Genomic DNA, 24,905 nt, shown 5'->3' on the forward strand with positions numbered 1-24,905 from the left:
TTTTTTTTATCGTGTATTTTTCGATATTTTCCTGTTTCGTCGGACTTTGCTCTACCTTGTATTCCGTAGGGTTTCCTCTGTCTCGCCTTGTGCTCCTTTTATTTGACTTCTTGTTTGGACGTCCCCGTGTTGTGCGCACATACTCCTTGGCTTATAGATATAAACATGCCACTTACTGCTACACTCTCTCTCGACTGCTTGCTTCTCATTTCTTCTCACGCTCTTTGTCCATTCTCGCCACGTCTATATACTCTTACAATCGACGCCCTGGCCGTTGCTTGATGACCTTTAGCATTTGCATATATCATTCTTTTCATTCTCCTTGCTTGGTGACATAATAATACACACGACTTTGTTGTTGTCCTTATCCTACCCGGCTTTACTTTCGTTTCTGTCTCTTTTTCTTTTTCTTTTACTTTTTTTCCTTTCTCTCCGCATCTAAAACAAACAATCATCCGACTGTCCGCCCACCATGAAGTTCTCTACCATCTTCACCTTTGCTGCCGCCGTCTTGGCCTCGCCCATTGAGGTCCGCCAGGCGAGGACCGTCTATGAGCTTTACACTAAATCGTACGTCTTATATGCACCGCATAACGCCCATAGACCCATAGCCCCTTGAAACATGAATGTCAATTAACATCCATCTGCTTTTAGAATCTATGCCGAAGTCGACGGCAAACCTCTGTCTCTTAGCGGCACCAGCGTCGGCATTTGGTCCGGCGCCAACGAAATCCTCAGTGTATCCAACACCGGCCTCAGTGATAACACCTTTGCCGTGGGCGACGGCTCGTTGCAGACATCCGTGGGTGTCAACAAGACAACTCGCAATGACGGCTCGCCCACGTACCTACAGCCTCTGGTCGCGCTGCCAGACTCCCAGGTGGTTCAATCTTTCTCTAGCAACCTCTTCAAGATTGAACCGCTGAACGAGACAGCAGACGCCCGTTTCTACACGGTCACTTGGCAAGACGCCAGAGGCTGGCTGGCCGGCCCCGTACGCGAGAACCAGGAGACCGGCCAACCCGAGGGTTGGTCCATCTTGTCACGACCCAACACCGAGGGTATCGTTATCCAGACATACATGCCGATTGAAATCATTGCAAAGGTTGCAATCTGATTAATCATGGGTCTTAATGCAGGAGGGCGGGGGACACTTACTTGCCTGGGACAGGTAGCGTGGATTATTATTAATCTTGTTTTTTTTACTTTTCTTCTAGCAGCCTAAGGCAGCGCAGGACTTGTTGCTTTTGGGGTTCATGGCTTTCTATTTCTTCTTTTCTCTTCATATAGTAGGACGACAGTAGCACTTTCGTCGAAAATACAATTTATCAAATGCTATTACCGGAAACACAGATCACCAGTTGTTGTGGTCAGGCATGCATGCATATGTGCTGTAAACGTTGTTGACGATTTTCCGTGTTTCTTTGTAGCATGCCAACTAAACAGCAACACGCTTGATACCACAGCTACTCTCATGGGGCAACAGTAATGTCTCCCAGACAGATAGGTAGGTACAACAGCTCTTCACGTGAGCCGAAGAACAAAAGAACAAAACAAAACAGCAAGGAAGACCCAAGGCAAACGACTGGACGTGAGTACAGATACAATAAAAGGTAGAAGGAAATGAAAATTGAACACAAGAATGATTGTACACAAAGAGGAAGCCTCTTCAGGAAAAGGGCGCCTCTCCGTTCTATGAAAAGAATAGGCGGCGAAGAAGGGCTTTTCGCTTTTGCCATTCAGCAAGGAGTCTGGATAAGATAGAAGGGAAGAGGGAACAAAAAAGACAAAGATATGTGTGCATGTCTAACAGACGAAAAGGCTGCGAAAGAAAAAAAAAAAAGAAAGAGAAAAAAGAGTAGTGGACAGGGCCCGAAGGGGATGCCAACACTGTGACGTCGTACGTGGACAAAGGAAATCTCGTTTTGGGCACGATTGGAGAACGAGAAACAGCGCAAAGCCCTTTGCTTTTACCGCAATAAAGGCGAGCTGGTGCTTTCGTATGTCTTGTCGGTAGTCTACAGGGCAAGCTCCTTCTTCAGTGTGGCTACGGCCAGGCCGGGATTAAGACCCTTGGGACACGCCCGAGTGCAGTTGAGAATGGTGTGGCAACGGTACAGAGACATGGAGTTGTCGAGAGCCTGCTTGCGCTCAGCGCGGCGCTCGTCACGGGAGTCGGCGAGCCAGCGGTAGGACTGTAGGAGGATGGCAGGGCCGAGGTACTCCTGCTGGTTCCACCAGTATGAGGGACAAGACGTAGAGCAGCAGGCGCACAGAATGCACTCGTACAGACCGTCCAGCTTCTTACGGTCCTCTTTGCTCTGGAGGTATTCCTTGCCCTGTTGAGAGAGGAAGCATTAGCATTACGCATTCGGGTAAATTCAAAATCAGGCAGGCTAGTAGTCATAGCCAGCTATCATGTCATGCAAGGTCTCTCGATAGCTAGGGACTGGCCACGGCTGTGGGTTGGTTGACTTGGGATAACGGCAACGTACGTTGGGCGCGGGGGTGTCACGCTGGAGGTAAGGCTTGATTGACTTGTATTGCTTGTAGAAGTGCGTCAGGTCAGGGACGAGATCCTTGACGACATACATGTGAGGCAGGGGGTAGACCTTGGCCTCGGGACCATCAGGAATCCGGCCTGTGAGAGAAGAGAAAGCATGTTAGTAAGAGAGCGCCCTGCATTGCATTTCTGCGTACAACGAATTTCTTTTTGCTTTTTTTTTAAACGCTGTTGTGTTTGCCCTGTGGCTTAGAGCAAATGTCCGTCCGATCTAAGGCACTACATGCATGTGTCTTCACATGCTGCCAAGCTAGCCCGACTCGGGCCGGGCCGGGTATAGCCCAACCCCAGGAAACGAATACAACAAAAAAGAAAAAAAAAAAGACAAGAAGCCAAATCACAGGATGTGCAAGCTATACGTACAAAGACAGGCAAGAGTGTTCTGGCCGTTAATGTTCATGGCGCAAGAGCCGCAAATGCCCTCACGGCACGATCTGCGGAAAGTCAGGGTCGAGTCCTGCTCATTCTTGATGCGTAGCAGGGCATCGAGCATCATAGGACCAGTCTTGTTGAGGTCGAGCTCGTAGGTCTGCATGTGAGGCTTCTCGGTGGGGGTATCGGGGTTCCAGCGGTAGATGGTAAACTTCTTCATGCGGGGAGCTGGAGCATCGGCAACAGTAGCGAGGCTGCGCGAAGCAGCCATTTGCCGAACAATAGGAGTGGCGAGCTTGGTCGACGACGTTGCGATGACACGGGAGGAAGAGCGTAGAGCTGCCATTGTGACTTCGGTACGGTGGTAGTGTGCGAGAGACGGAGGGGAGGAAGGAGGGACCGAAGATTAAAAGTATATCGACAAGATGAAAGAGAATAAAAAACGGTAGAAAGAAACGTAGCAGCTTGCAGCGAAGTAGTAGCTGGAGCTGATCAAGTTTTAAGATGTCAGGTAGAAATTAAGACAAGGCGAGGCGGACAAGTTGAGAGGATCGTCGGAAGACAGACGAGGGTGAGAATAAGTTGAGTGTGAGACTGAGTGTGAGACCTGGGCTTAAAAAAAGATGTCAAATTTACTGGCACTAGCCGGCTTCTCTTCTAGAGAGTTTTCCTAACTGAAAGACGAGACGAAGGGGAAATCTTAAGGTCACAATAAGCAAAGCACAGTAAAAGCTGCGAGCCAATCCGCATTACCAGTAAGAAAAAAGGGAAAAAAAAAGGACCACCTCGGCTATGGAGCCAGTATGGAGGGTTGCGGTAAATCCAGCCAATCATAGCACATTCATTTTCAATATCGAAGAGTGTCACAAGCCCCGGCACACTAGGGAAAAGTCGCTAGCAGAAAATAACAGGCTCCAGTTTATATGGGGTCAGTCCATTTGCAGATGGCACATACTCGAGAGACAGCAAAGTGGAGGTCACTGTCCTTAGCACGTGACCATCCCCACGGTTATTCTACGGCTCAAAACGCCACGAAACGTTCTCTTCCGATATTTAGTCTTTGGGGCGGCGTTTGCCTGCAGTGGATGCAGGTATGCATTTTAGCGTATTTGAGGTGCGCGACAAGCACGGTAGGGTAGGTAAGATGAAATCAAGGTCGCCGAGGCCGCTTCTCTACGGATGGCTTCGAATGCGGCACTCGAAAAATACCGGACAGCACATTTCTGGCACACTATAGTATCAGATTGGCGCTTCTATCTTGGCCATATGTGTACATGTTTCCTCTACCGTCTTGAGCCTCAGTCCTAGACTGTTGCTTTTTTGTTTTTTTTTTTTTTTTTTTTTTTTTTTTTTTTTCACGCACTATGACTTCTCTTTTGTTCCGGTTCTAGCTAGGCTCCGCATTCTACATGTCCCTATCGGTCTCTTATATTCTTCATGTACTTGAGCTGAGGCTACACTCTTTGTGCTATGCTCTTGTGGCCTACCAATTCCGCTTTGCTTGCTTCTGATCGATAGCCTGACAAATATGGTGGGGCCTTTTTGGCCTGCAGCTTCCCGTACTGGCAGTCGTGCCGTTTCTGTTGATTTCTCCCTATCCCCATTATGCCGTCTAAATGCATATCTGATGCCAAATTTTGTGCTTGGATTTGTCGTAAAAGCCAAACCTGACCCTGCAGCCACAGCCAGCAATAACGACTCCCCAAGAACCAAAAGCCCAGTAAGACAGAAGAGCCAACGCGGGAAATCACGCTGCACACTATTGTAGCCAGTGGTAAAGCAGCAGAAACATGAAGAAAATGGCGGCTTTTAAATGCCCTCAACGCACCCTATTAGCAATGCCAGCAGCATCAGCGTCACCATCAGCCCTATATCCAATTCACAGTGAGCAACCCATCCATATATCCATATACACAAGAATATACACAAATATACACATAGATGCACATACATCATTTGCTTGCCCGCTTCCCTTCGCACAACAACCGAACAACCTCTGAATCAACGCCTCGTTGTTGGACCCCAAAATCACAACTCATCAAGCATACGCACCCGCACTGCTGGACACATGTACGTACAACATACATGCGCATGTGTACACACATGCACACATACATGCACACATACATTGTATTGGCTGCAAACCACGAAGCCGCCAGCCTGAAAACCAGCACAAGCACAAACCCTCCAACAAGGCTCTTCAGACTCAAGCCTTACGCCCAACCCCCCTTGTCTGTCTAGGTCTAGTTTGGCGCCTTCAACGTTTGGATCCCTGGACTTGGGTCTGGCCTGCTCGCCCTCATTTTGGTCAATTTTTTGCCCATCGCTTGGCCTTGCTTTTGCTCTCTCTCTCGCCCCCCCCCCCCCCCCCCCCCCCGTCCTCTCCCCATGATATATGATCGGCCAGTGGCTTATTGTTCTCCGTGACTTTTTTTTTTCTACTGTTATAGACCCAATACACATGCGAGCATCCAGTCTTGCTGTTGTTCGCAACTCGTTGCGCCTCACAAATCCCAGTCCCACGTCTGCGTTATCGTTCTCAACAAAATCCCGCTCGTTCTCGACAACCATGAAATATTCAACCTCCAGTTCCGATGCCTCCCCTACTTCGCTAGGATCTCCTCAGCTTAGTTACGGTGTAGCCGCAGCCTTTATCGGCAAAGACCTCTCCTGGCATGCCACACGCAACATCCACCACTTCAATCCGCACAAGCGTGTCCAGCCCGTGAAAAAGACCCCAGAGCAGCGCCCTCCCAGTGGTCACGATGCGTTTTTCATATCACACCTTGGCGATACCGGCGCAGTAGCTTTTGGTGTTGCTGATGGAGTGGGTGGCTGGGTCGACTCAGGCGTTGATCCAGCCGACTTTTCTCACGGAATCTGCGATTACATGGCCATGGTTTCATTTGCCTATCCTGGCCACGATCCTGTCAGCCCCAAGGCCATCATGCAAAAGGGCTACGAAGCCGTATGCAACGATCGCACTGTCGTTGCAGGAAGCAGTACGGCCGTTGTCGGCGTCGCTGCGCCCAACGGCGCCGTCGAAATCGCCAACCTCGGCGACTCGGGCTTCATCCACCTGCGTCTAGGCGCAGTACACGCATACTCCAAAGCACAGCAGCATTCATTCAACACCCCTTACCAAATGTCAGTCATCCCGCCTAGCATGGCCGCGCGCATAGCAACCTTTGGCGGCGCACATCTCAGCGACATGCCGCACCAGTCAGACATTACGCACCACAACCTACAAAGCGGTGACGTGCTAGTGCTAGCCTCGGATGGTGTATGGGACAACATGTTCAACGAGGACATTCTAAAGGTTGTTGGCAAGATGATGCTGGCATCAGGGGCCTGGACGATAGACGACGACGGAGCCGTGCAGGTCGCGCCCTCCATTAGCGAAATGGTCAAAGTCCCCGAGTTATCATCTGGCGGCCCACAAGCCCTCAACTCGCAAGCTACGCTGCAGAGCTTGGTCGCGTCACGCATTGCGCTGACGGCCAAGGCAAACAGCCACGAAACTCGACGCGACGGCCTTTTGCCAAAGCCATGAAGCGCATAAACCGCCGTGAGCGCTGGGTCGGCGGCAAAGTCGACGATATCATGGTAGTGGTCTTGATTGCCACACAAGATGGTACTATGGTGCCAGTCAAGTCCCGGTTGTAAGCCAGGAGGCAGGCAATCTCCAGAGCAGATGGAGGACTATGGTGGAGGAAGGAATTGTATTTCAAACGGCTTCTCTTTTGCAAAAGCTAGATCTAGGTCCCTCAGCTGGCCGCATCACGTAGCGTACATTCGTGCGTTGTGTATATGTTTTGTATTCTCTGAACCGAACCTATGGTGAAAAGCACCCGTCCCAAGAGGGACACTGGCGTTTTATCCCCTGTTTGTCATTGTTCTTTTCTTTTGTGTTCGAACGTCGTTGTTGCCGACACAACTGGCAGTATGGCCTAGGATGGTAATGGATGTTGTTGCTTCTATTTTGTATTTTACTTTGCGTCTAGATCCATATACATCTTCAAAGTCGACCCGCATAGCGGCTATGTTCTATGTTGTTGTGTTTTTTTTTTTTTTTTTTTTTCTTTTTACTTCGCTCGGTCGGTGGTTCCAGCTATGTTGGCATATTCCCGTGCTACGTGGAAATGTTTTTTTTGTTTTCTTTTTCTTTATAGCATCTTCCTGGGTGTGGAACATAAGATGACGAGATAGATGCTACCAACGTTTCAACAATGTGGAATATGCATGCCGAGTCCTAGAAGCTTATTTATTATGAGCGGGAGAGACAGACAGTGTACTTCATCCGTACTTTACAGTGTTACAAGGGATTCTTAGCACACCAGCACCACCCTGATAAGCTCATATAACGATGAACTAAGACCATAGAGTCAGAAATAAAGATCAAAAGGGAGACATACATTTAAACATTCGAAATAAAGCAATCAATTACGCCTTGTAAAAAAACCAATATTTACATAAATCAGAAAAGAGGAATCCCGGAGGATCAAGAAATGAAAACACCACCCTCAAGCAACTCAAATCGCATCACATCCCCGCAACCATTTAAACGTCCGATCAACCCCTCATTAAATTGTAGCCATAGCACGTTTAGTTCAGGAAGACCATGGCGACAGCGGACAGCACCATGAGAGCCATGGAGCTGGACAGGGTGGAGGCAGCGCCAGGAACGTCGGTAGGGACGGTAGACGCGCTGGTGGAAGAGCCTGGAAACGTTGTTAATGGGATGTTCAACCAGTGTCTTGCATGTAGAGAACGCGAAACTTACGAGTGGCGGAGCCAGAGGAGCGAGCAGCGCCAGAGGAAGAGACGGTGCCAGAGGCGGTAGTAGAGGTGGCCAGAGTGGTGCTTGACGCATCGGTGGTGGTAGTCTCGGCGTCGGTGGTGGTGGTGGTCTCGCTACCAGTGGTGGTGGTGGTCTCGCTACCAGTGGTGCTAGAGGCCTCGGTGCTGGATGCAGCAGGGGTGGTGGAGACGGGTGAGGTAGAGGCGGAAGAGCTGCTGGCGCTGCCGGTGCCAACCAGGGCGAAGGCAGAGGAGAAGTTGTCCTCGCTTCCGTCCACGATCTTGAAGGCGTAGGTGCCGGAAGCGAAGTCGGCGGCGTTGAGGGTGAAGGTGGTGGATCCACCAGTCAGGCCGGCTGCCACCTGTTAGCAAATTTGCTCTGTCGCAACGATCAGGCATTATTGGCGGTACTTACTGCCGACAGTGTTGACTTCCTCCAGAGCGTTCTGGTTGGGGCCAGTGACGACGTAGATGTTGACGGGGCCGGTAGCATCAGTCCAGGTCAGGGTGAAAGGCTCGCCAGCAGTGGGCTGGACGGCGCTGTTGGTGAACTGCACGGCGGTGACCGAGGAGGCCAGAGCGGCGGCGTAAGAGATGACAGTAGAGGCCTTCATTGTGAATAGATTTGACTAGTTAGGTTGTTTGGTGGGAGCGAGTGTGTAGATGCCTGGAGGGGTATTGTTAGCAGGGCGTCTGGAGAACAATGGCGAGTGAGAAAGACCGACTCACAAGAAACTTGAATCAAAGAATTAAAAAAGAAGAAATTAAAAATGTAATAGTTAAAACCGTAACGATGGAACGAATGAATAGGCTGTCCGAAGAGCGAAGATGAGAAGTCTTGATGAATAACAAAGATCGAGAGGGGAGAGAAATGGGAATTTGGGAGGAGGAGGACGGGCGCTCATATATCCCAATTGCCAAGAGCCCTTTTCCCTCAGACCAAATCTGGGAAGGAGCGTGCGGACTCAGGAAGAAGGAGAGAAGGCAAAAGCCCACCATCCAGACCCGCAAATTTGGCCCAGTAACTTCCTGCTATTCACCTCTTAGTGGCCCCGTCGACTTACAGAACAGGGCCCCCAATACTGCAACAGCAACTGCCACCGCTCGTGCTAATGCTAAGACCAATGTTAATGCTACTGCAACCCCGGGGGAAGGAACTTACCCTTTCGCGCTTCGTTCCTGATTGTGGGTCTAAAACGGAAAAGATGGACTGGGTGTGCAGCGTGCTATATTGCAAAGGGTGTGTACGTATTGAGACTAAAGAGACCAAGGAAACAGCGAGCCTAGCAGAAGGGCCGCCAACAATGGCAAAGTCGCGCTTTTTTTTTTTTTTTTTTTTTTATATCCTTCTTTTTCCCTTTACTTTGGTCGAGCCCGGACCCCTCCGCCCTGAACTTCATGTAGCTTTGCTGCACCCCCCCTACTTCTCTTCTTTCGCCTTCCTCGTCCGCCCCAGTTCTTTTCTCCGTCTTCTCCTCCTTGTTCTTCCGAGGCAACCGCCTAGAATTTGGAGCGTCTGATGACTCTTCGTTGTTCCTCGACTGCCTGCCCGGTCGGTCTGAATGACTGTTTCCTGCCCTTTTTCATGATAGTACACGTCAGGTTCAACGCAGCAATATGGATGTTAGCTTCTACAATCTCTCTAGGCTAGGTAGCCGGAACGCCCTGTACTCTTCCTGGCGAATGCCAGCATTACATCCGAAATGCCTCATGATCTGACCTTGTTTTGTGGAGGGGGCTAGCAGATAAACAACAAGTCCTCAAGTCGCTGCCCCCTCCCCCTCCCCCAAGCAAGCTTATTCCATTCTCCTAGACGACGTGATTCTTTTCCTTGATTTCTAGCTTCTTATTCCTTGAACTGGTCACATCTCCCAGGGCCTTTCCTCTTCTGGCTTAGACCAAAAGCCTCCATATTACGAAAAAATAAACCAATGTTAATGTTAGCCAGGGGCAGGCTGCGCCGGTCTTGGGGGTTGTTGGTCTGGAAAGGTCTTCCTTTTCTATGCATATCTTCATCTCTCCACCGCCTGGCGCCATAGAGGTTGGCGCTGGCGTGAATTCTCCAGCGCTGAATTTCAATGCTCAGACTTGGCACTACAAAGCTGTTCAAGGCCGCCCGCTGCGGAAGATGATTTTCCTTAGCCCCCATTAGCCCCCGCTCCCCCTTCAATCTACAGTTTACAGTTCTGCTGCTATTCTATGTTGTATTGTGTCTTTCATATACGCAGCACAGTCTGCCTAGCCCCCAATCATCTGAGGCAAGGCATCTCGAGTTTTGGGGGAGGCTTGGGAATCTTGAAAACCTAGGCATGAGGATGTATAATTTTTAGACTCGGTCAAAGAATGAGGATCCAGAGACAGAGAGAGAGCCAGCCAGGCACGCAGGACGTAAAGTGTGGAAAGTGGATGTACTATTATAATATAGCAAAAGTCACATGTCGCGCGTATGTATCCCTGCCGCAGATTTTAGCTCGAGGGATACCTTACCGGTACATTCATTCCAGGACCAGGGTCCGTCTCCCATATTGTCTTTGCACCTTCTCTTTGTTTAACCTGGACAGGGCCAGGGCCGCCCTTTTTTTTCTTTTTTTTTCTTTTTTTTTTTTTTGCTTCTTCTTGCTTCTCCTCTCTCCATCATAACATTCCACACAATCTAATCAAAGCCCAAGGCCTTCATCGAGCAAAGCAAAGACCTGGCTCTGAACTACCAGTCTGAGTGCTAAAATTTGGGAAATTAAGCCAGCATCTCCAGGTTCGGCTAGGCCACCTATACCCAGAGCCATGATCACCAAAAACTGCATGGAAAAGGCACGCAAGATATGAGCACACGCTCAATGCGAAGAAAGCGAGCCCGGTTATCAATTTGCAATTGCTTGGCCCTATTTTTTAATAATTGGCTGCTTTGTCATCACCGAGTAGCAGTAAGCGGTAGGATGGGCTTTTCCATTTGCCATCAAGGATGGGTCGCAAGCCGCCTTGCTCCTCCTTCTTGCCTCCCAAGCCCAGGAGCACAGCCACTAAATTTCCTTCTTGCACTAGCTGCTTTGTCCCTTTACTTGAACTTAATTTCGACTAACTCCTCTTGTTAGCGCTGACTGGTACACTTCCCCTTTGCCCAGACCCAATAACCCTATCGTGTGTACATCTCGTCTTGCGTGCTTGTGCGTGGGGATTCTTCTGTACGGTACGTGCTTTGATTGCATGACCAAATTGACAAGCTGGTCAGGGGAACGACCCTCGTCCTCGACAATCCGCATTGTTTTTCTGACATTCTCTGGGTTTGTCCTGGGGAGAGAGGGCCCAGGTGTCAATCTGCATTCTTGAGTACGCAGCCACACCATAGCTGCACAGGTTGGGAGTGATCCGATGTATAGGGTTGGCCGATGTGCTATAAGGCCTGTCATGTCATTACGGATGTGTTGTTGCACTGACAGTGGCAATCCAATAGTCATCTCGTATATCACATCATCATTACGTGCCGATGTTATCGTCAAGTCAGCATCGCCTTCTGCAGGACTGCTCTTTATCTTTTTGCGCCACATCGGTAGGCAGAGCGGGCGTGTGGCTATGTGACTAGCAGAGCCGAAAGGAAAACTTGGCAAAGAATTGAGTGGATGGGCTGACTTGAAGAAATTAGACTATCTACACTCGCATGTGTAGATAGCAATAGTATTGGGTACTCTCTAAGGCCCATAGGTGGTCAATCCGCTCTCTTGGTTCCCCATACAGAGTCAACACGAGGTAAAATTTCTCACGTGTGCTATTTCAGTCTATTTCTGGACTCTTCTGTTGCTCCGAGATGCCCACGTTCTTCATATGACAGAGCGGAGGAGCGTATGCAATGGACACACTAGGAGAATAGAATACGCAGAAGATAGGAAAGACCACCATCAGCGTCTTGCTTCCCCCGACCCGGGCCGTTATACGTTGTACCAAAAAAAAAACACGCCCGAGGACATGCCTCAAAAATGGTTCTCTTCCCCAAGGCACCAGTGCATCGAGCAATTTGAGTCTTGTGCGCTTTCCTCTCTTGTGCCTGCTATCTATTTGTCGTAGCTATTTGTCCAGGATGTCTCTATTCTTTTTGCCATTTTTTGTCCTCTGTGTGATCTCGGCGGCGGCTTTATCACCCAAGCCTGACCATTGAACAAAGGCATATATATATATGCTGGCCATGCACTGTTCAACTTCCTCCTCTTTCCCCCCTGGTTCCCCTGGTTGACATTTATGTTTCTTTTATGCAAAACAAGAACTACGGCGCAGCCTCCCACTTACCAAGCAAGGCCTCAAAAGGAAATCTAAGTCATGCAATCCAGGGCCTTGGCTTTATGGCAGCTGGAACGATTATGCGGGCGCATTTATTTTGTCCATAGCCACGGCTTAAATAAATGGGTTTGTTTTCTTTCATTCGGCTGGAGAAGCCGGTGCGCCCTATTCTGGATGAGCATCGGCCCAAATGATCAGGGCTCGTAGGCGGCTGTAGCGAGGAGATGAAAACCGGGAGGGTTCGTGTAGTGGAATGGGATGGACCATAACAGAAAGTAAACGAAGAAAAAGATAAAAGATAAAATACTACGTAGCTGGTTGGTTACCTGACTGTGGAATGCTGGGATCGGTCAAATGGTGCGTTGTAAATTTTATGTTTATCTTATCTTGCGTCGGCTTCGCATTGAATTTTTGGTTGTTTGTTTGTTTACTTATGCACTATTATTTGGTAGCCAAACGACGACGTATTCTGGACGGGAGCATCTGGCTTGGCTGATGCTGTCTTCCGGTGCGTGCCTGGACATCGAGCGTCTCCAAAATACAATTGCTGCATTATTTTATATATACCTGCTTGTATATATGCCGACGTCTTCGGGAACAAAAAAAAAATATGATACGTATTCTAACACGTCCGCCTACCGTCAATGGACGGTAATACGACGGTGAAAGGTTGGTCTTGATCGTGGCAGGGATCGAACCTGCGATCCTGTGCGTGTAAAGCACATGCCTTAACCACTGGGCCACACGACCGAACAACTTTAGCAGGATCACGATAAACAGCAAAGAAAAAATGAAGAAAAAAATGAAGAAAAAAATTAAAAAAAATGAGCCGTTTGATCTCAGTGATTCTAGTAGACATTAAATATCGTATTGTATTGTATTGTATTGTATTATTTTACGTCTACCTACCAATTATTTCGCGGTAATACGACGGCATATTCCGGACAGGAGCCGTTGGCTGATGTCAGCTTCCCGTGACTCCTCCTGGGCGGTCAGCAATTGCAGGTTTGCTTGGATTTCGGGCGCCTCCTATGACTTTTTAGGGTCCGGCGCTTGGGCCAGGATGGCTCTCTGTCCAGCATTTCCCTAGGGCGTGCCTGCGGGGTTCCAGGTATTTTTGGTCTGCGACGACCGCGTGTAATCTAGTCTAAAAGGCCGCCGGCTATCGGCACGGGGGGTAGGCCCCGGCAGAGTACAGCGGTTTTGTCCTTCCGTATGCATGGCTGCTGCCGCATCATTTTTAATATTTTTCCCGTTCTGCTGGTGGTTGGTAGCAGAGCTCCCTCCACACCTTCTCACGGAGCCCTCCTCGACATCTCCTTCCTGTCCTGCGAACGTTTCCTCCTCCTATCTCTTCTCTCTTCCCCTTCCATTCTCCCTCAACTTCGCCCTCCTCGTCCCCTTCTTCGTTGTTGCCCTTGCTGTCGTGGAGTTGGTTGTGTCATCCTAGGCTGCCCTGGTTGTGGTCGCTCCCCTGTCGTCTGCGGTGGCAGTGACCTGCCTCTACGCGTTTCTTGAGGGGGGGCTGCCTCTGTGGTGTCCAGACAGCTCAGCTCGGGCTCGGGTTGTTGTTTCTCTTTAAGGAGCATTAGGTTGCGGCGAAGCACGTTGGCGACATAACTTGTCGCTTTCGTGTTTTTAAGGAGCTTGTCCGCGAACCTTTGGCTCCATGGTCTGGGTAGTGCCTTGCAGGTCCACCAGTGTCCTCGTTCCTTGGCTTGGTTGCAGGCTCTGCATCCAAGTGGGCAGTTGTGTCCCCATCGCTCGTGGTATCTGTCGAAGTCTCCATCGCCAGTTCTAGCCGCGAGGATATGGCCCAGCTCTATTCTGGTCAGCCCTTTGTAGCGGGAGTTGCGGAAGGGGGGGTTCAGTGGGGACGCCGGTTCCAAGCGGACGGTATCCTTTTTGTTCTTTCCACCACCCTTCGTAGTCGAGACGTAGCTGGTCTCTTCTCCATCTCCGTGCTCCTGCAAGGCTGAAGCGGTGTTCCGTTACCAGTCCCTGGCATCCTAACTTGGCCTGGGTATCGGCTAGCTCATTGCCTTTGATGCCCATGTGTCCTGGGACCCATAGCACTCGGGCGAGCCTTCCGGGTGTCTTGTCTGCCCAGGCTTTTAGGATTCGTCTGGTTTCGTCTACCGCTTCCTGTGATGTGCTGTTTTTGGTGGCAGCATTTCGGAGTCGGTCCACAACTCCTCTGTTGTCTAGACACAGCCAGATTTCTCCAGCTCCTTCGCGAGCTGTTGCTCGCTTAGTTGCCTCGAGAGCGCCAACTGCCTCCGCATCTGCCACCTCCATCCACTTTCCTAGAGCTATATGGTTTGCTTCTTGGGTAGCTCCGTCTTCGATGATAGCCCATCCTGCGCCCGCGTTGCCACTTGCATCTTTCGATCCGTCGGAGTACGCGACGAGCGTTCCTGGTAGGGTATTCTCTACCTCTGCCTGGTGTCGCTTCGTTTCCTCCTCTTTGCTGAGCCACGTTCGGGGCAGACATTAAATATCCAAATCAAATCAAAAAGAAAAAAAAAAGTCAACTGAAAATTCAAACGTAATAAAAAAGCCATTTTGCCTTGCCTAAATAGCGAAAATCCTCATTAGTGTAGTGGTGATCATACCTGCTTGTCACGCAGGTGACCTGGGTTCGATTCCCAGATGGGGAGACAACTTAACGATGGCCGCAGCCAAGTCTACTTTTTGTTCCATGTTCCAACTACCTACGAACTTCTTTTTTTTTCCGTTGCTTTTCCATTTTGGTTCTCTGGTTCTCCTGTTTGTATTATATGACGCTACCAGATTCAAGTTTGCCAATGCGATCACTGCGGCATCTCATGAAACCGCCCAAATCTCGTCTATGTCTTAGGTTGCTGTCAAAAGTAAGGATAAATGTTTTGACTTGTGTGTTCCGTTGTTATGATTTGCGTTTGAAAGCTGAAATGAAATATGCAAGTGCCAATCTGGCTTTAGGAATGATCTTCGGTGTTAACTCCACGCACTCTCCTCAGGTTAACCTCCTGGATCAGGGTTTCAGGTTGGGCGTCAAACATGTCTATAATTCACATGTAAATTAGGGTTGCTAGAGGACAAGAGTTGATATTGACTCCCTTCTCACGCCGAAGTCTTGCATTCTACCACACCTCGTCTTACGCCATCTTTCTCCTCCCTAAGCCATTTGACTGTGGCACCGTCGTCCGTGGCTTTTGCGATGAAATCATCTAGAGAGCCACCCACGCCAAAGTAATGTCTCTTTGCAGCAATGAGTGCTAGAGCCTCCTTACCCTCCTTTCTCAAAATGTTGAACTGTGTTGCGGCAAAAGCACGTAGCGCAAAGGGCGAGTATATGGTTTCTGCGCCTAGAAGTAGGGTTGGAAGAGACTCCCTTGCGTCAACCGCGCTCGCGTCTAATACATCAGACCTCAAAGGCGCGGCGGCGTACAGTAGATCGACGAAGGCTGTTGACCACCCGCCGGATAAAAAGACAAGCGATAGTTTTGCATCAGATAGCGTCTTCTTAAAGGCCGCTTTAACTTCATCGAAGAGCTCAACTTCGTCTTCGATATTGAAAGCTTCTTCAAGAGCAGGGTCGACAGTGCGACGCGCGAGTGCCCATGTCAGAATGAAGTTGGGCAGGGTCACTAATTGTATGACTGACGGATTGTAGTCTGCCACAATTAGCGTGAGAGGCTGTGGCTCTGCGTCTGGGGCAGCAGCAGTGAAGCGCTGGAGAGCCTGCTGGAAGATGGCAAGAGAGGGGAGGGCGGTGCCACAGCCCAGCTGAAGACACAAAGTCAGCAGACGTAGAGAGGACAGTTTCGATATAACTGAGGGTATTGCATCTGCATGTACGATGAAGATGCGTTGCGGGTATCTTGAGATGTAGCCAAGAAGGCTCAAGTGCCACTTACCTCTATAACACGCTGTGCCTTGCCCTTTCCGGGCCCTGCAATGCCATATCTCTCGCTGGCTAGGACCTTGATCAAGTCGACACTGCTCTCCCAGCTCTTGAAGCCCCCCTCATACACACCAGTTTTGACATCGTGTGCGCCTAGGCCCTCTGTTGCGTTCGCTTCACCTTCACCATCGTCCTCTGCCATTAGCTGTACCTTGACATCCCAAAGCTCTCGTCTCGGCAACTCAATAACGTCCGACCCGCCATCCAAGGCTATCCGAAGTGTGTTGTATGCAATCTTGGATGGCAGCATTGCCATCATTTCGTCTAAGCTATGGGCGAGCGCTGGTAGTTGTGGTTTGCCTTCAACGGGAAACGCTCCGGCTTGGGGTCTCCCATCGTTGCTCTTTTTTCTGTTTGTGTGGTCATCAGAAGTAGAGGTAGCTAAGGTAGCAGAAATAACAGAGGGGGTATCAATCGATACATCCTCGTCTATATCGTCACCAGAGAAGGAGAAAGAGAAGGACATGATAGGATGTAAAGTGTTGTGTAACACCGAAAGTGAAGACGAGGAAGGCCAAGACAACCCCTGATAGTGGAGCTCAACAAACAGTGTTTTTTGCTTTGGGACGGGTCGTGAATACCCTGTCAAAGAGTACTATACAGAGTGTACAGGTGACGCGGATGGTACATGGCCCGCTGGGAAGATGTTAACGGGGATCGTTCGCGTTGTGGGGAAGGTGAAAATCTAGCCCACAGACCCTAACGGCAGATATGAATAAACCGAACCAACCCTAAACGATAGGCATCATTACGCTACACACTATATCCTTTAGCGGGGTAACTACGCGGCTCTATCTACGTGTATGTAGAGTGCCAAAATGAATGGACTGTTACCTATAAATATTTATTGTATATCTGCTGCAGTTAAGAACCGACGTTTGGCATCCCCACGAAACTCTATTTGAGCATCGGTAGCAGCCTCGACTGCCCGAAGCTTGCCGTAAACCATTCGGAGCTCACTAGGAAAGTCCGAGGAGTAACTAGCAAACCGCGGAGCAGAGGTTGGTGAGCAAGAACACAAGTACTGCAGAATAAGCTTGTATATATTAGTAATAGTATTAACGCTTTGATAGTGGATAGAAATGCTCATGTGGCACGTTGCGTATACATGTGCTTAGTCCAGGCCTGTCTTTGGCGTGATGGGAAGCCAGCCAGTTGGCGGTGTATATGGGCTATAAAAAACATATAGAGGCTGCTCGTGTAAGCACCGAAAATCCACCGCAGACAACTGAGAGTGATGGTGGTAGTTTGTACAGTCGAGATTGCCCGGCTTTAAGGAGGCATATGGGAATCGCCACATGCGTGGGATTGTTAACGAAGTGCATTCTTACGCTTCTTACGGCGGGTGGCCAATTTGGCATGAGACAAACAGTGTGTGGACGGGCATGTACAACTCTTGGAAGAGCCGAGGCAGCAAGTTGCCCAGTTATTCCTAGTCTGAACGCAACAGATGCCTATTTGATCAGCAGAATGGCGGCCGGAATCTGATGTTCAAAAGGACCCAAGAAGCAACGAGAGAAGTGAAAGAAGAATGCGCTAGCAAAAGGACAAGATGACCAGCTGAATGGGAATATGGAACTGTCAAAGGAACACATACACGGATCCGTGAAAGGAGAAAGGGGCGTGAATGGAAGGGATGAGGCAAAAGATGCGTGTGCGGGGAGGAGATTCTACGGATTGTGATTGGCTGGTTTTACGAGAGAAGTCCTTTGAGGGTAAAGGAATGGCAAAGAAAGGAGGGGAGGAGCAAGTGCTTTGGGGGTTGCTTTGAGTTTAAGTTGTGGGCGGCGTTTCTGGCTAGGCTCAGGCGTGCTATTGTTTTTGAATAGCACAAGCTGATGGTGTGTATCGTTTGATGTAACGGCGTTGCGTACTATTCCGCGGGCTATGGCCTGCCTGTCAATATCGTTTATGGGTTCCTTTGTTGCCGGATGTTCTTGAGCGATCTCGATAATACCGCCGCTTCACCTGTTTCGTGCTATGGACGGCTCGACTGCTTGTATTAGCGCATTCATGTGTATGAGATAGTGGGTAGGCCCTGAAAGTTTGGGGTCGTTAGTGGGGCAATCAGGTGGTTGTACGGGTGCTAGTGGACCCTGGTCCACTGAGTGTGATAGGCAAGCCACTAACTAAACATGCAAAGTAGAGAAACGCTGGTAGAGAGAGAGAGAGAGCGCAAAAGCCACCGAGAGCACAAAGCCCATCTATCGTACTGTGATTGACAAAACCTTGTTTAAAGATAAATGGGACAACTTCAATGGATATGAAGATTGGTGTACATAATGGGAGCCTACAGGATGTACAAGGTAGATGTATGCCTGGTGGCTCAGCTGGGTGCAGCATGATCACATATGGTGAAATAGCATGGACTACCTACGCATGCGTGTTTGAATTTTCAGTCGCCTTTTTGAGGGGACTTGGATGATAGAGAGGGAAAAAGGGAGGCCGGATGTTGCAAGAAAAGCGAATGTTCTATGAAATATAGCGAAAATTGAGGCAGGTGAAAGGTTTATCCGCCCAAGACACGCTGAAGAGCCCTCCAAAGACGGCTACCCACTAAGCCGGTTGAGTGAATCATTTACGAGTCTTTCTTGCAACAGTGTCTGCCGTCTCTGAACAGCAGCTTTGCGTGTGACTAGCCATATCAATGTGGGTTTCCATGCTCTCCACGCAGACAGCCGTTGATAGAAATTGCAGCAAGATCGCACCAGCTACGGCTTAGTGGCCACGCCGACGTGAAAGAAGGGCTGGAAGGAGGAGGGGAATCCACCCCATGCATCCTTTTTGCACGCCCGGGAGGATGATAGCAGAAAAAGAGTGCAAAATGAACATGGTGATGGCATCAAAGGATAGTCATTAGAGCCTGCTTGTGATTGGCTGCACATACGGGACGAGACATTTAGCCCTTGCCGAATCGGGAACTAATACAAGATGGATGGAAGGGCCAATCTAGGCTCGGAGCAAACCTGTCCTTTGTCTGCGAGGATCTCCAAATTGACATGTCTTCTTTCATTCTTTCATTCCGTGTGCATGCGTAGGTTATGTAACTCTGAAAGAAAGGTAAGACATACATACATCTAATGGATGTATGATAGTGCTGTTGCATATGCTGTGAAGTGAATGCTAGCATCACTGCAGGCAGAAAGATTCTAGCTTGTCCTGTGGAAAAAAAAAAAGATACGGAAAGTGGAAAACACATGCAAAATGTGCGTAGCGTATAGTATGTACATGTATATACATGCACGTATGGACATACGAACATGGTGCGGGGGAGGGGGCTAGGCCAAGCAGCCGCAAGTACATACAAGCGTGGGACCCGCCCGCTTGCTTCTTAGACGCACATACAGCACAGCACTGCTGTTGCCAGAGCTAGTGTAGCGGCTCGCCGTTTTAGAGGAGCGAGAGGCTAGCAAGAGAATGCAACGGTAGAACTAAGAACCCGGAAAGAAGAAGGATGGAGCTCGCAAAGCCGGCGAATGAGAGGCGAGCTACGTATAAGAGGAGGAACTAGGGGAGCCGGGTGCTTCTCTTTCATCACATGTCTTTTATCGTCTTTAACGCCTTTTATGTCCAAGACTTTCCCAGCTAAGAGCACACATTTGGTGCTACGTATTGACGGCTTATGATGTACATTTGCACCCCAACATGTATGCACAACCACCCACGCAATTGCGAATTTTCCCTCTACACTACGCTACGTGCGTTGTATTTAGGGGGTACAAAGGCAAAGGCCAAGGTGAATCCTTAGGAGGGAAGAAAAAAAGAGACGACAACACACAAAATGGGCAGTTAGATAAGACAAAGAAAGAAATACAGAACATGGCCATTCCGTTTCCTTTTGCCTCTCATTATCCTTTTTGGAATTCCGGTCTCCGCGCCTCTTGGTCTCCCTGCTCGTGGCCTATATAAACATGTCGGCGGCTCCCTTGCTCTGGTTCTATGTTGCCTAGATTCTCTCCTACTCTCAAGCCCAGGTGTCTCTTGTCGGCTTAATATAACAAGGCGGTGTCTCTGTCCATCATTCCCAGCTTCCTGGCGTGGCTTTCTCGTGATCCCTTTCTTTCTGTTTTATTGTTCGGCTTTTTGCTTCTGCTGTTCTCCTGGACCGTTTCTTCTGCCTCTTTGTCACTATCGTCGTCGCTGTTCGATATTCTTTTTTTTTTTTTTTTTCCCTCTCTATTTACACTTCGTGTAACCCTAATCCGGGAGGCCTTCGCTCCGCTCTTCATTTCACTCTACTTCCTTCCGTTTGCTGGTGGCCGTTTGCTGTTTCCGTCTGGATCGGGTGTCATTGTTTTACTGGAGGCAGCTTCCCAAAATTGCGGTTGCTGGGGTAAATAAGAGACGTAGGTCCTTTCCCCCTCTTTTCTGGCGGTCTTTGTATTTCTGTCCTGTTATATTGTCCTTTTCTTCCTCACACACCATTGCCGCTGCCGCCGCTGCCCTTTTTCTTCTTCTTTCTCTTCTCCCTCGCCACTACAGCTAGCTGGCTACATTGTCTTTGCGGCCCCGCCTGTCTTAATTCCATGGCCTTTTCGCTTGCCTCTTCCCACATCCGCAAACTCAAGACTCGAATTTGTCGCGCCATGTCCCGCCACTTGGACTCATCTCACCCGCAGCATGAGAATGCCCATAGTCGGGCCTCGTCGTCGCCAGAATCTTCTGTATCGTCGTACACTATACAGAATGCTCCTATCGACCTGCCTCGTCCTGTTCGGATCATCACGATTGGAGCTGGGGCCAGTGGCATCAACTTGATTCGTACTCTGCGTCTCAAACTGGGCGATCCCTTTGAGCACGTGGTTTATGAAAAGAACCCCCAAATCGGCGGTACTTGGTACGAAAACCGGTATCCCGGATGTCGCTGTGATGTGCCTAGCATGAGCTACCAGTTCTCGTGGAAGAAGAGCACGGATTGGACAAACCTTTGCGCTTCAGCTGCTGAGATTGAAAGCTATCTTTGCGCGATTTGCGACGAGGAGGGCATGCATCCGCTAATTAAGCTGAGCCACACTATTGTCAACGCTGCGTGGGACGAGGATACCGCCATGTGGGAAGTCACGGTTGAAAAGCCCGACGGTTCTCGCTTCGTCGACAAGGCTAATTTCCTGATCGATGCTAGTGGAATTCTCAACAAATGGCAGTATCCCAAGGTCTCAGGCCTGGACGCCTTTTCAGGCCAACTCATTCACACTGCCAACTGGCCTACGGACGGCCTTTCCGTTGCTGGTAAACGTGTGGCTCTTATTGGAAATGGCGCCTCTGGCGTCCAGGTGCTCCCGTGGCTCGCCGAAAATGCTGCTTCGTTGCATCACGTCATCAGATCTCCTACATGGATCTTGCCCCCACGTGTGGCCATGATGAAGATGGGCCCAATGGCTGAGATCATTGGGAAGATTGAGCTGGATGACGAAGACAACTTCACAGCTGCTCAGATTGCCCGCTTCAAAGAAGATACCGATCTCTACAATCGCCTCACACAGGCCATGGAGGACGATATGCACGTCAAGTTTGCTATCTCATTGATCGAGGATTCTCCCCAAGAGAAATGGGCGTCTCAAAAGTGCCGGGAGTTCATGACAGCCATGCTAGGTGGAGACGAGACACTATGTAAAGCGCTGATTCCAGACTTTTCCTTTGGCTGCAAGAGGATAACACCGGCGCCGGGATATCTGGAAGCTTTCCGCAAGCCTAGTGTCAGGCTCGTCAAAGATACGATTGCCGCCTTTGAGGAAAAAGGCTTGAGAATGGCAAACGGTGATTTGGTTGAGGTGGATGTGATTGTGTGTGCCACTGGATTCGAGTCCTCATTTCGGCCAACGTTCCCTATTATCGGCCGCAGGGGAAACCTGCAGGATATTTGGGCCAAGGAAGAACCCAAGTCGTACATGTCTCTGGCAATTGCGGATATGCCAAACTTTTTTAGTAAGTTGCCTAGAGGGTTGAGATCCCTGCACATCTTGTGCTAACAAATTACCCTGTATAGAATTCCTTGGACCAAATGCCCCAATTGCACATGGCAGCGTGTTTTCCTTGAGCGAACATATTGCTACATATATTGCGCGCGCTATTTCAAAGGCTCGGACGCAGAATATTCGCGCCATGACGCCTTCTACGGGGGCTGTCGAGGACTATCATGAACATGTGACCAAGTTTATGCCGCGCACTACGTGGGCTGGCAATTGCAGCTCATGGTACAAGGGCGGCAAAACTGAGGGAGCCTCGATCAATGCTTTGCACCCGGGAAGCCGGCTGCACTTTATCAAGATGCTAGAGGACTTCCGTGGCGAGGACTGGGACATAGAATATCGTCCGGCGCAGTCTGGAGACCAGAAGGTGAACCGTTTTGCATACTTGGGCAATGGCTTTACGATTGCCGAGGTGAAGAACTTGAAGGCCATGGCTGCAGCCAATGCTGCACAGGAGGAGGCCAAAGCGAAAGTTTAGGCCGGAGAAAGAGTAAACCGCAGTTTGGAGTTTTGGGTTTATACTTGTCTGTGGCGTCTACTTCTCTTGTTCTGGCCCATCCTGTGGCGCCTGGCGGGACATGACGTGGAGTGGCGTGATGGGATAGGGGAAAGGAAGGAGGAGAGAGAGAAGAGAGGGAGGGAGAGACGTTGTATTGTTGTCGATGAGTTTATGCATTCGTATGAGGACTCTCGGTTTTGTGTCTGCCTGTTTTTTTTTTCTCTCATTTTCACAGGGAGGGCGGGGGCCCACGGCTCATGACGTGCTACTGCTGCTACTACTAACAGTGTTTTTCTTTTGCTTTTGTTTGTGCTTCTGCTTGTGCTTGTTTCTGTCTATATGGGTATTCTAGGTACTTAATCCTATTTCTTGGTCCATTGCTTGTCGGGCGTATCGCCTGGTATAGGTTCAGTGCTGGGGTTCTTGATGGACTGCATGAGCTCATAGAGCTGCACCATTTGGTCCTCTACATGTGAATATCAATTAGGTCAGCATTGGATAGAGTATTGATAGTGATGAAGGATCGGGTGCTTATTGGAGAGCTCTATCTTTGCTACGTTACGACGTATTGTTTGTGACTTACCGCTTAGCCGTTCAATCTTGGTGAAGTCCATCCTCTCGCCTTTCCACTTGTCACCTTCAACTTGCTGGAGATACATTTGCCACTCGGTCAAGAAGCCAATCTAGAAAGAACGCGGGCCCAGCAACAGCCTTGATTAGCCAAGACAGGAATCATATCATGGAATCCCCATCCTTTCCCACCCTAGATACGAGCAGAGTAGGACAGGAGCAGGAGCAGGAGCAGGGGAGGGGAGGGGGAGGGGGAGGGGGGTAGGAATGGGGGCCCAACTCACCACCTGGGCTGGGTTATCCAGCTTCTGATGCGCTCGGAACTCGGCCTTGACGTACTCGTCGCCTAGTAACCGCATCTCGGCAGGCAGATACAGGCGGTGTGCACGTAGAAGCCGGCGGTACAGAGCAAGCGGGCGAAGAAGAGGCATGCGTGCTGCATCGCGGGCGGCAGCAGCAGCGGGTGAGATGGAGGCATAAGCGCGGGATATATTGGGGCTGGTGCTGGTGCTGGTGCTGGTGCTGGTGCTGGTGCTGGCGCCGGTAATAGCATGGGTGATACCTCTGGAGAAGAGGGTGGTATGCACCGGAGCGGCACGCAAGGCAGAGACAACGTTGGGCATGGCTTTGTTCATTTACTTTTGCTTCTTTCTTCTTTCTTCTTTTCCCTTCTGCCGATGCCCCCTTATTATTGGGTCCTGTAGCTTGGAGAGGCGACAAAGAGAAGGAAAAGGAAGTTTAGGGTCACGGTATTTTTCTTCGGGATGGGTTTCCAGGGCGGGCCAGCCAACTCTACCAAAGAAAAAGCGTCACAGGCATTCGCATGGCCCAAGTTGATTGGCTCACAAAAGCGGGACTCCGTGGTTGACGTCGGTTTAGGGTTAGGGTTGACTGACGTCGGCCGGCGCGAAGCAAGGACCTGAAACAGGGTCAAGTCTTCTCTTGTCTCCTCTCTCCTCTCTTGCTTTTTTTTTTTTTTCTTTTTTTCTTTTTTCTTTTTTCCTGTTCTTCCCCAGCCATCTTTTCTTATCCTTCGCCTCTCTCTGTCGCTTTGCTTCTTCAACGCCGAGGTCTTTGCGGCGCTCTTTATGGGGAAGTGGGAGGGGCGTCTTGTCTTATTTGGGGAGAGATAGATAGGGAGGAAGCGTCTGTGGGCTCTTTAGTGACTTTATGTGTTTCTGCTTCTGCTATTCTTCCCTTCTTCCTTTCTTCCTTTCTTTCTTTTTCTTTCTTTTTTGCTCGTACATCTAATCAGTGTTTCGGCTATTCCTAGATTAGATCAGCCCTACCACTTATCGCTTTCTTTTTCTCATTGTTGGGCTTGCCGTTGTATTGTTCTTGCTTGTTCTTTTGCATGATCTGGATCCTAGCCCTTGTGGCATTGTTTTGACATGGACATGGCCTTGTGGGCGGCGCAGTGTGCTAGTGATCCGGCCGGTTGAGGTTGAGGCTGATAAGAAGAAATACTGAGATGAAGCGCCTAGGCAGCTTGCTGTACTGTGTGCTGTTGTTGTCTTGCTGGTTCTAGGGTTTGTCGTTGTTTGCCATGTTGACCTGTCATATAGACCAATGCCCCTCGCTTTGCTGCCCGTTTGCCCGTTTGCCCATTTGTCAAAGGCGCAGGCAGGTCAAGGCTGGCCCAAGCAAATGGAGTTGGCAAATGGAGTTGAACGATGGGCCGATGACGTCATAACCGGCAGCGGAATCCCTGGCCTGGGGGTGGGTTCTGGTGGCTTCTGGCTTTCTCTTGTTTTCTTCAGGTCGTGCATATGCGTCTCTTCCTGTTGTCTCTGTGCTTTGTGGACTGTCCCTCTCTGTTCTCTCTCCTGGTCTCTGGAGAGCCAGTGAGCGAGTCAGAGCTGAGAGCATTGAGAGCGCTGAGAGAAAGAGGGCGGGGGGAGAAAGAGAGCGAGAGAA

The 24,905-nt window shown here is 49.8% G+C and overlaps 7 protein-coding genes across 7 annotated transcripts; 3 read left to right on the forward strand and 4 right to left on the reverse strand.

Annotated features, from left to right (window-relative positions):
• Positions 1 to 472: 472 nt before the first annotated feature.
• HOO65_080349 (uncharacterized protein) lies at positions 473 to 1,117 on the forward strand (the record flags this gene model as incomplete). The annotated part of the gene is made up of 2 exons (XM_071004390.1): positions 473 to 570; positions 655 to 1,117. 2 exons carry the CDS (start codon positions 473 to 475, stop codon positions 1,115 to 1,117), a joined length of 561 nt encoding a protein of 186 aa, XP_070856579.1.
• A 901-nt stretch (positions 1,118 to 2,018) lies between these two features.
• HOO65_080350 (succinate dehydrogenase iron-sulfur protein) lies at positions 2,019 to 3,281 on the reverse strand (the record flags this gene model as incomplete). Its single annotated transcript, XM_071004313.1, has 3 exons — positions 2,019 to 2,339; positions 2,496 to 2,641; positions 2,927 to 3,281. The coding sequence occupies 3 exons, from the start codon at positions 3,279 to 3,281 to the stop codon at positions 2,019 to 2,021; spliced, it is 822 nt and encodes a 273-aa protein (XP_070856580.1).
• A 2,223-nt stretch (positions 3,282 to 5,504) lies between these two features.
• Positions 5,505 to 6,488, forward strand: HOO65_080351 (protein serine/threonine phosphatase 2C; the record flags this gene model as incomplete). The annotated part of the gene is made up of 1 exon (XM_071001540.1): positions 5,505 to 6,488. The coding sequence occupies one exon, from the start codon at positions 5,505 to 5,507 to the stop codon at positions 6,486 to 6,488; it is 984 nt and encodes a 327-aa protein (XP_070856581.1).
• A 1,052-nt stretch (positions 6,489 to 7,540) lies between these two features.
• Positions 7,541 to 8,349, reverse strand: HOO65_080352 (extracellular matrix protein; the record flags this gene model as incomplete). The annotated part of the gene is made up of 3 exons (XM_071004375.1): positions 7,541 to 7,656; positions 7,719 to 8,090; positions 8,151 to 8,349. 3 exons carry the CDS (start codon positions 8,347 to 8,349, stop codon positions 7,541 to 7,543), a joined length of 687 nt encoding a protein of 228 aa, XP_070856582.1.
• A 5,449-nt stretch (positions 8,350 to 13,798) lies between these two features.
• Positions 13,799 to 16,416, reverse strand: HOO65_080353 (uncharacterized protein; the record flags this gene model as incomplete). Its single annotated transcript, XM_071004160.1, has 3 exons — positions 13,799 to 14,471; positions 15,111 to 15,772; positions 15,904 to 16,416. The coding sequence occupies 3 exons, from the start codon at positions 16,414 to 16,416 to the stop codon at positions 13,799 to 13,801; spliced, it is 1,848 nt and encodes a 615-aa protein (XP_070856583.1).
• A 4,060-nt stretch (positions 16,417 to 20,476) lies between these two features.
• On the forward strand, positions 20,477 to 22,397 carry HOO65_080354 (phenylacetone monooxygenase; the record flags this gene model as incomplete). The annotated part of the gene is made up of 2 exons (XM_071004217.1): positions 20,477 to 21,875; positions 21,937 to 22,397. 2 exons carry the CDS (start codon positions 20,477 to 20,479, stop codon positions 22,395 to 22,397), a joined length of 1,860 nt encoding a protein of 619 aa, XP_070856584.1.
• A 383-nt stretch (positions 22,398 to 22,780) lies between these two features.
• HOO65_080355 (uncharacterized protein) lies at positions 22,781 to 23,611 on the reverse strand (the record flags this gene model as incomplete). Its single annotated transcript, XM_071004372.1, has 3 exons — positions 22,781 to 22,884; positions 23,002 to 23,065; positions 23,273 to 23,611. The coding sequence occupies 3 exons, from the start codon at positions 23,609 to 23,611 to the stop codon at positions 22,781 to 22,783; spliced, it is 507 nt and encodes a 168-aa protein (XP_070856585.1).
• Between the last annotated feature and the right edge of the window lie 1,294 nt (positions 23,612 to 24,905).

This window comes from Ceratocystis lukuohia, assembly GCF_044167205.1.
Source record: "Ceratocystis lukuohia strain C4212 chromosome Unknown Supercontig8_pilon, whole genome shotgun sequence".
Classification (NCBI taxonomy): domain Eukaryota; kingdom Fungi; phylum Ascomycota; class Sordariomycetes; order Microascales; family Ceratocystidaceae; genus Ceratocystis; species Ceratocystis lukuohia.